At 45.3% G+C, this 10,775-nt stretch overlaps 1 protein-coding gene across 1 annotated transcript; it reads left to right on the forward strand.

Moving 5' to 3' along the window:
• The first annotated feature begins 3,851 nt into the window (after positions 1 to 3,851).
• Positions 3,852 to 9,941, forward strand: LOC140077489 (uncharacterized). Its single transcript, XM_072124728.1, has 5 exons — positions 3,852 to 3,933; positions 4,486 to 4,758; positions 5,883 to 6,599; positions 9,136 to 9,468; positions 9,916 to 9,941. The coding sequence occupies exons 1-5, from the start codon at positions 3,852 to 3,854 to the stop codon at positions 9,939 to 9,941; spliced, it is 1,431 nt and encodes a 476-aa protein (XP_071980829.1).
• Positions 9,942 to 10,775: the final 834 nt, after the last annotated feature.

The following is a 10,775-nucleotide window of genomic DNA, read 5'->3' on the forward strand; positions in this document are numbered from 1 at the left end:
CTATATACTGCACCACACAGGAGACACATCCTCTATATACTACACCACACAGGAGACACGTCCTCTATATACTACACCACACAGGAGACACATCCTCTATATACTACACCACACATGAGAGGTGAAACATCCTCTATATACTACACCACACAGCAGACACATCCTCTATATACTGCACCACACAGGAGACACATCCTCTATATACTACACCACACAGGAGACACATCCTCTATATACTACACCACACAGGAGACACATCATCTATATACTACACCACACAGGAGACACATCCTCTATATACTACACCACACAGGAGACACATCCTCTATATACTGCACCACACAGGAGACACATCCTCTATATACTACACCACACAGGTGACACATCCTCTATATACTACACCACACAGGAGACACATCCTCTATATACTACACCACCCAGGAGACACATCCTCTATATACTACACCACACAGGAGACACATCCTCTATACACTACACCACACAGGAGACACATCCTCTATATACTGCACCACACAGGAGACACATCCTCTATATACTACACCACACAGGAGACACATCCTCTATATACTACACCACATAGGAGACACATCCTCTATATACTACACCACACAGGAGACACATCCTCTATATACTACACCACAAAGGAGACACATATTCTATATACTACACCACACAGCAGACACATCCTCTATATACTGCACCACACAGGAGACACATCCTCTATATACTACACCACACAGGAGACACATCCTCTATATACTACACCACACAGGTGACACATCCTCTATATACTGCACCACACAGGAGACACATCATCTATATACTACACCACACAGGAGACACATCATCTATATACTACACCACACAGGAGACACATCCTCTATATACTGCACCACACAGGAGATACATCCTCTATATACTACACCACACAGGAGACACATCCTCTATATACTACACCACACAGGAGACACATCCTCTATATACTACACCACACAGGAGAGCTGACACTTCCTCTATATACTACACCACACAGGTGACACATCCACATTTACATAAACAACTTCATTTTATATTTGTTGGCAACAAGTCCCCAAATTCCAGTTTGATGCCTCTGTCACCTTTTATGGGTGTGGCTTATATTCTGTGCTTTTGGTCTTACTATTCAACCATCTCTCACATATCCCACAGGATGAAGGGTTTGTTCCTTAACGTTCTGCTTCTCCTATATTTGCCTGTGGTCTTTTCTGGTAAGTTAGAGGGGACACGGTCCATAATGATTTGTATGGGTGCCGGATAACCGGGTGCTACTTCCGTAGATTGTCTGGTGCAGCTGAAATGTGATGTCCTTTTTATAACTTTCAGTGTACAACTTAAGCACTTCAAGTAATTGAAAGATTTATACCAACAAGTATAATGCCTGTACCTGTGTATATAGACCAATCTATGGACATTCTGGGGCTCAGTCTGTGGAGTCGTCCTAAGATCATTTGCTTCTATCTACTGTAATGAAATCCCATGGGTTGTAATGATACATTATAGACAGTGAGTGATCCCGTGTATCACATTGTATCAATGATTCACCTCTACATTGTGATTCTCCTGCCCTGGTGATCCGCCATTACAATGTCCTGTATTGTCCGTCCCTGGCGCTCGAGATCCGTCCAGCCTCCTCCACGGTGCAAGTTATTTCAGATTGGGAATAAAGAAAGATCCCTGAGCCTTTAGGGCAAGTGGGAGAAAAAGCTATTTTGAAATATTTTTTTTAATTTTATTTATTGATTTCCTTTAAAAAAATTCTCATGTTTTGTATAATCTGCCATTTATATTTAATGATTGAATATTTATTCATGGGACGGCCTGGTTCTGGTTGTCAGTGGTGACTGACCTGTCATTGGGGCATATTCCACGTCAGTGGCGCTGAAATTAGCGTAAATGTTGGCCTATTGCTAGCACTTGCGACTATATAGCCCTATGTGCTATGGGCCGTGAAGGAGCGGGGACCTGGCCGGCCAGGAGTGGGTCGGCGCAGGGAGTTACTGTCCCTTCGCCGGTGCATGAGCGCCAGCGTATGATTAATGCCCCCCATTGTCTCCAGTTTTCTCTAAAAGGAATCAGATGTAGATGGAAATCTCTGGTCCATGAGTTTTATACTGAAGTCGTCTTGTCCTAATTGGCTGCTGCGCAGAAGCAGAAAGGTGATGGAATAAATGGATTATAACTGAAGCCACTAATCTGCTGGTAACCAGGAGATTATTATGTAATGACCGCACATCTACTGAGTGGAAGCTCCGGTAATGATGGCGACGGGTCCACAACACGTGAGAGATAAAGTCTTCATTCAGTTGTCGCCACGTTTCTCTTCTCCAAATAAGTTTCTATTGTTCCCCAATCTCTGGAACAATATTTTGGGAGGCTCTGACAGCGGATTGCCAAACCCAATAGAGCGGATGTGAAGGTCGGGGACGGTTGGGAAACGACCTTGGAACAATGGATGTACACATCGGCTTATTGGCTCATTGTGCCACAATAAAAAAATAGAAAAGGCAATTAACCCTAAAAGGGTTTGGCCACTTTCATAATGTGTGTGAAGGGCAGAATATTAGATAATTTACCAATATACATGTATCAATAGTTCTGCTTCACTTTCTTTAAATGTAAAGTGAGGCCTCTGGTTCAGAAATATCTTTTACTTTATCAGAGATTAGGTAAAATGTCCATAAAATGGACGCAGATTAAGGGTCATGTGACCTCTAACTGTCCATGACCAATCTGACTTCCAGGACCTTGTGTTAGAGATGGAGGGTCATGTGATCTCTATGGGGGTCATTTACTAAGGGCCCGATTCGCGTTTTCCCGACGTGTTACCCGAATATTTCCGATTTGCGCCAATTTTCCCTGAATTGCCCTGGGTTTTTGGCGCACGCGATCGGATTGTGGCGCATCGGCGCTGGCATGCACGTGACGGAAATCGGGGGGTGTGGCCGAATGAAAACCCGACGGATTCGGAAAACCACCGCATTTTTTAAAAAAAATTGGTCGATATCCTGGTGGACATCGAGCGCAGGACTTCATGAATCGCCGGAAGACCCGAACGCTTGTCCAAGAAGCCGCTGCTGGAACGCGAATGGACAAGGTAAGTAAATGTGCCCCTATGTGTCCATGACCAATCTGACTTCCAGGACCTTGTGTTAGAGATTGAGGGTCATGTGATCTCTAAGTGTCTATATATATATATTATTATTTCTCTCTCACATTGTACGATACTTATGAAGTTGGTTTTTTGTACACAACTCACAGTTTCTGATGAAGTTCTTACTAGTGAAATGTCGAAGTGGAAAACATATGAATTGCAAATCAATGTTACAATACAGAATAATTGCTTTCTATCTGAATTTGGAGTTAAAATTATTGATGTTTGAAGAAGGGCTGTTCCCCTACTCGTGCACCGACCATGACCCCGAATGTGGAGTAACGTGAATGGATATTTTGTTGCATGAGCCCTCCATAAGCCTGTACTCATGAATACTATCATACATGGGGGTAGATTGGTCATGGACTTTTAGAATCACATGAGCCGAAATCATTACAGGTCAGGAATTGCTGATGAGCTAAAAGATATTTCTCGCCCAGGGCCACCAGATGGCACAGTACAGATGTAAAAGACAACAGAGATATTCTAGGATAATAGGCAGTGCCTGACACTAAACCACCAAGTAATAATATTAGCCCCTAGTAAATTCTCCAAACATAAGTAGCCGCCTATAGTATTGTAACGTATATATATATATATATTTAGTGACAGCAAAGTCAAAATAAGAGATACCCAAAAAATGTCTTACCCATCGTTGGTGGATCATGACATTACGGCTGGGAGCTCCCCAATGCGTGTTTCACATAAGGCTTCCTCAGCAGGTAGGTAGTTACTACATCTGCCACATTGAGGCTCATTTACTAAGGGTCCGCGGACGGCGACTCTGTCGGGTTTCCCGAATATTTCCATTTTGCTTCGAATTGCCCCGGGTTTTTGGTGCACACGATCGGATTGTGCCGCATGGGCGCCGGCTTGCATGCAACATAAATCGGGGGCCATGCAGTTGGACAACCCAGCGGATTCGGACAAACCGCAGAATCTTAAAACGGAATTGTGTCGCAAGATCATCACTTACATGCACCTGGAAGAAGAAGGTGAACTCCGGCGGATCTTGGTGCGGAAGCGACACATGCAGGAAATTGGAAGCACGACCTTAGTGAATCCCAGCAGAACCCAAATCCTGGTCGGACAACGCACCGCAGGATTGCGACAGGACCGGGTGAGTAAATCTGCCCCATTGTGTACAGATTTTACACCTATGAGATGAGAAAAGTGGAATTCTCTAATTGTTTTCCGGTGTGATTGTATACTGTATATATAGTTTTTCTTGCTGTAGTTGATAGATGTGTAACATTTCGGCCTTCCTCTCTCAGACAGTCACTCGCTGCGCTATCATTACACATTGGTCTCAGCCCCGGGCCCCGAGCTCCCGGAGTTCTCTGTAACCGGATATGTGGATGGTCTGGCTATCAGTTTCTACAGTAGTGATGTTGGCAGAACTGTCCCCGTGGCTCCGTGGATGGAGAGCCATGTGCCACCGGAGGAGTGGGAGAGACAGACGTGGGTTGATATAGTGACCGAGGTCCAAAGCCAACATGAGGCAAAGATAGTGATGAGCCAGTTCAGAAAGACTGAGATGTACAAAGGTAGGAAAATATACTATATCCATACAATATATACACAGAGTATACACCTCACTATATACAATCCAGTATGTACTACCTACATCGTGGCTAGACAGATACCACACATACTGACAGGACCCCCATAACAGAGACAAGGGCTGGGAACTATGATATTCACAGGACCCCCATAACATTGACAGTCAGAGACTAGGGCTAGGAACCAGGATATTCACAGGACCCCATAACAGAGACAGCCAGAGACAAGGGCTAAGAGCGGGGATATTCACAGGACCCCCATAACAGAGACAGCCAGAGACAAGGGCTAGGAACCAAGATATTCACAGGACCCCCATAACAGAGACAGCCAGAGACAAGGGCTAGGAACCAAAATATTCACAGGACCCCCATAACAGAAACTGAGACAAGGGCCAGGAACCAGGATACTGACAGGACCCCCATAACAGAGACAGCCAGTGACAAGGGCTAAGAGCGGGGCTATTCACAGGACCCCCATAACAGAGACAGCCAGAGACAAGGGCTAGGAACCAAAATATTCACAGGACCCCCATAACAGAGACAGCCAGAGACAAGGGCTAGGAACCTAAATATTCACAGGACCCCCATAACAGAGACAGCCAGAGACAAGGGCTAGGAGCTAGGATATTCACAAGACCCCATAACAGAGACAGCCAGAGACAAGGGCTAGGAACCAGGATACTGACAGGACCCCCATAACAGAGACAGCCAGAGACAAGGGCTAAGAGCGGGGATATTCACAGGACCCCCATAACAGAGACAGCCAGAGACAAGGGCTAGGAACCAAAATATTCACAGGACCCCCATAACAGAGACAGCCAGAGACAAGGGCTAGGAACCTAAATATTCACAGGACTCCCATAACAGAGACAGCCAGAGACAAGGGCTAGGAACCTAAATATTCACAGGACTCCCATAACAGAGACAGCCAGAGACAAGGGCTAGGAGCTAGGATATTCACAGGACCCCATAACAGAGACAGCCAGAGACAAGGGCTAGGAACCAGGATACTGACAGGACCCCCATAACAGAGACAGACAGAGACAAGGGCTAAGAGCGGGGATATTCACAGGACCCCATAACAGAGACAGTCAGAGACAAGGGTTAAGCACCGGGACACTCACAGGACCCCCATAGCAGTATTACCCCAAAACATATGACACCATATACCAGGCTCCGTGTAACATGTTCTTGTACTTACCTCCTTGCTCTTATGACACCATACACCAGGCTCCATGTAATATGTTCTTGTACTTACCTCCTTGCTCTTATTCCACCATATACCAGGCTCCATGTAATATGTTCTTGTACTTACCTCCGTGCTCTTATGACACCATACACCAAGCTCCATGTAATATGTTCTTGTACTTACCTCCTTGCTCTTATGACACCATACACCAGGCTCCATGTAATATGTTCTTGTACTTACCTCCTTGCTCTTATTCCACCATATACCAGGCTCCATGTAATATGTTCTTGTACTTACCTCCGTGCTCTTATGACACCATACACCAGACTCCATGTAATATATTCTTGTGCCGGCACAGGTGACGTTGTCTTCCAGGCCGTGTACGGATGTGACCTGAGAGATGGCTCCAGCGCCTCAGGATTCTTCACAGTTGTGTATGACAGGAAAAACTTCATCACACTCGACACCGAGACGGGGAAACTTATTCCATGGATGCCCCAAGCTAATATCACCGCACAGAAATGGAACAGCCCCGAGGAACGACTCGGGGAGAAACTACTGAACCACCTGCAGACGGACTGTATCAGCGCCATGAAGACTTTCCTAAAATACGGGAGAGAAGATCTGGAGAGGAAAGGTAGTTTAGGGATGAATTCAGCCGATAGTGGGGCAAATTTACTTACCTGGTCCTGACGCGATCCCCGATCCGGACAGTCCGCCGAAGAAGAAGTCCGGCACGATTCACGTAGCTCGTTGCGCCCGATCATGTCGCTTCCCCCGCTCAGGTACACCGGAGTTCACCTTCTTCTTCCCGGTGCTTGTAAGTGCGTGTCTTGCGACACAATTTGCTTTGTTAAATCCCACGCCTTGTCCGAATCCATCGGATCGTCCGAGGGCCCACCCCTCCCCGTTTTGTGTCACATGAAAGCCGGCGCCGATGCGCCAAAATCTGATCACGTGCGCCAAAACAGAAATCGTTGTGTATTCCGATGATAGTGCGGACCGCGGACCCTTAGTAAATGAGCCCCAGTGTGTTATCTAGCAATCATTACAAGTCTATAGTACGGCGGGTACAGCCATACAAAATATATGAAGGAGTCGTCCATAAATACAAACAGAGATATTTCTTACCTACATCTCTAAGTACCGATACATGATGCAGGATAATATAGTTAGAGATAATTCTCCCAGAGAAATCACTGATTATTATTAGTATTCTCATTTATAGAAGGAAGCGTATCTCCTGCTTAGAAACGTATACATATACTCACACATATTTATACACTTGTATACTGTATGTACACACATTTATAAACTCATGCACACATATACAGCATATACACATCACATACACACACATACAGTGCCATATACAATCATACAGCATATACACACACATACAGTATACACATATATACACACCATACACCACATACAGCATATGCACATCACATACACACACATACAGTGCCATATACAATCATACAGCATATATACACACATACAGCATACACACATCAAACACACACACAGTGCCATATACAATCGTACAGCAGATATACACACATACAGTATACACATATATACACACCATACACCACATACACATGCAGCTTATACACATCTCACACATATAGCGCCATATACAATCATACAGCATATATACACACATAGAGTATATATTCACACCATACACACATACAGCATACACACATCACAAGCACACACATACAGTGCCATATACAATCATACAGCATATATACACACATACAGTATATATTCACACCATACACACATACAGCATACACACATCACAAACACACACATACATTGCCATATACAATCATACAGCAGATATACACACATACAGTATACACATATATACACACCATACACCACATACAGCATATACACATGACATACACACACATACAGAATATATTCACACCATAAACCATACACACATACAGCATATACACATCACAAACACACACATACAGTGTCATATACAATCATACAGCATCTGTACACACATACGGTATACATATATACACACCATACACCACATACACATGCAGCTTATACACATCTCACACATACAGTGCCATATACAATCATACAGCATATATACACACATACAGTATATATTCACACCATACACACATACACATGCAGCTTATACACATCACACACATACAGTGCCATATACAATCGTACAGCATATATACACACATGAGGACAGTCAGCTCATGGTGTTGCCTTCTCTGGGGCTTTGCTCTAAGGAGTCAACTTGCAGCAGTTTTATGCCCTGCTGTACTATATACTTGTTCCGGCAGTAGTTAACCCCTGGTGATTGACAGCTCCGCACTCCTCTGTGCTCTCTGCAGCTCTGGCACAATCACCTCGGAGGCTGGGACTTCTTATCACATATCTCTCTTGCACCATTTGCTGGTCAGCTCCTCATCGTGCTAGTGTTTGTATTTCGCTCACTTGGTATTTAGACTTGTTTTCTTGGTTCTCCCTCCTGTCCGGTGACTATGTGCTGCTTTTCCCTCTCTGTTGTGACCTGTTTTTGGTCTCTGTTATTTGTTGTTTGTTTGTCCTGTTTCGTGCTCCCACTTTGGTGTAGGGATGGACTGTCTTCTAGTTGTCCTATATTACCAAGGATACACAGAGGCAAGCAGGCAGGGTCATTACGGGGGCTGGAGTTTTGTAGTTACTAGGAGTTATTTACTAAGGGTCCGATTCGCACATTTTCCGATTTGCGCCATTTTTCCCTGAATTGCCCCGGGTTTTTGGCACACGCGATCGGATTGTGGCGCACCGGCATGCACGCGATGGAAATCAGGGGGCGTGGCCGTCGGAAAACCCGGCGGATTCAGAAAAACCACAGAATATGAAAAAAAAGCACTTACAAGCACCAGGAATAGGATCGTGAACTCCGACGGACTTCAGCGCAGCAGTGACACCTGATGGACATCGGGTAAATGTGCCCCAGTGTGTCGTTTGTCCTGCCTGAATCCAGCCCCCTTGTTACAGGTATTTTCCTTTTCTTTCTTATGGACTTACTTGCAGGGATTTATAGATCTGTTCTATAAGATGATATGAAGCTGATATTTGTATGATGGAGAAAGGGTCAATACAAGACACACATTTTAAATTTTGCTTCTCAGTTCAGCCACAAGTAAAGGTCACAGGTCGCAAACCAGATGAGGTCACCAAACTCCACTGTCTAGTGTATGGATTTTACCCCCGGGACGTCATCGTACGGTGGATGAAGAATGAGAAGGACGACATTCCCTCCAACATATCTGATCCGATCCTTCCTAATCCTGACGGCACCTATCAGATCAGGGTCAGCGTGGAGGTGATCCCCAGGGAGGGCGACACTTACTCCTGTTATGTGGATCACAGCAGCCTGGAGGAGCCGCTCCTTGTGCCATGGGGTGAGTCTGATCTACAGAAGAGGTGGAACCAGAGGATGACTGATATCATAGTTTATACGGGTGGATGTCCTTCCAGTTCGACCAAGGAAGGGAAGGGATTGCATGAGGAAGAGATTTATGGGAAACAATTCTATATACCAATATCTTTATGTCATAAATATCTGGGACCTTTTACATTGTGCAAAAGAATAGGGATGCCCAAAATATATAACAATTTGTAAACATTTTATTGAAAATTAGAGTACATACATTTAAAAACATTTAAAAAGCACTGATTGTGCAAGAACAAACCAGTAAATCCCGTGCCTATTTAATGTTTGCTATAGTATAGTAAGAACACATCACCAGCAATGAACAAATAGAGTCAAAATAAATGGTAAGTCCACAAGTGTGGTATAAGTTGATAAGCTGTATGATAAGTCAGAACATAATTACCTGTATATCATAAGTACAGGAGCTGGGCACCGGGAACTGGAAAGATCCCCACGCATTTCGCCTGTTAACCAGGCTTCCTCAGGGGTCTGGGACCTTAGGAACAGGGGGACCCTGACTTCCTTCTGAGTCCATCGGATCCCACCCAAGGTGGCCATGGATGAGAAGGTGGCCATGGATGAGAAGGTGGTCATGGATGAGAAGGTGGCCATGGATGAGAAGGTGGCCATGGATGAGAAGGTGGTCATGGATGAGAAGGTGGCCATGGATGAGAAGGTGGCCATGGATGAGAAGGTGGCCATGGATGAGAAGGTGGTCATGGATGAGAAGGTGGTCATGGATGAGAAGGTGGCCATGGATGAGAAGGTGGCCATGGATGAGAAGGTGGTCATGGATGAGAAGGTGGCCATGGATGAGAAGGTGGCCATGGATGAGAAGGTGGCCATGGATGAGAAGGTGGTCATGGATGAGAAGGTGGTCATGAATGAGAAGGTGGCCATGGATGAGAAGGTGGCCATGGATGAGAAGGTGGCCATGGATGAGAAGGTGGCCATGGATGAGAAGGTGGCCATGGATGAGAAGGTGGCCATGGATGAGAAGGTGGTCATGGATGAGAAGGTGGCCATGGATGAGAAGGTGGCCATGGATGAGAAGGTGGCCATGGATGAGAAGGTGGCCATGGATGAGAAGGTGGCCATGGATGAGAAGGTGGTCATGGATGAGAAGGTGGCCATGGATGAGAAGGTGGCCATGGATGAGAAGGTGGCCATGGATGAGAAGGTGGCCATGGATGAGAAGGTGGCCATGGATGAGAAGGTGGCCATGGATGAGAAGGTGGCCATGGATGAGAAGGTGGCCATGGATGAGAAGGTGGCCATGGATGAGAAGGTGGTCATGGATGAGAAGGTGGCCATGGATGAGAAGGTGGCCATGGA

This window comes from Engystomops pustulosus, chromosome 9 (assembly GCF_040894005.1).
Source record: "Engystomops pustulosus chromosome 9, aEngPut4.maternal, whole genome shotgun sequence".
Classification (NCBI taxonomy): domain Eukaryota; kingdom Metazoa; phylum Chordata; class Amphibia; order Anura; family Leptodactylidae; genus Engystomops; species Engystomops pustulosus.

Excerpts from the sequence above, each read along its gene's own strand:
- LOC140077489 (XM_072124728.1), top strand. The coding sequence starts at position 3,852 with ATGTCTTACCCATCGTTGGTGGATCATGACATTACGGCTGGGAGCTCC. Across the intron at positions 4,759-5,882 it reads AAAGACTGAGATGTACAAAG|CACCGGGACACTCACAGGAC; the intron begins GTAGGAAAATAT and ends ACAAGGGTTAAG. Across the intron at positions 9,469-9,915 it reads TGATATCATAGTTTATACGG|GCTTCCTCAGGGGTCTGGGA; the intron begins GTGGATGTCCTT and ends CCTGTTAACCAG.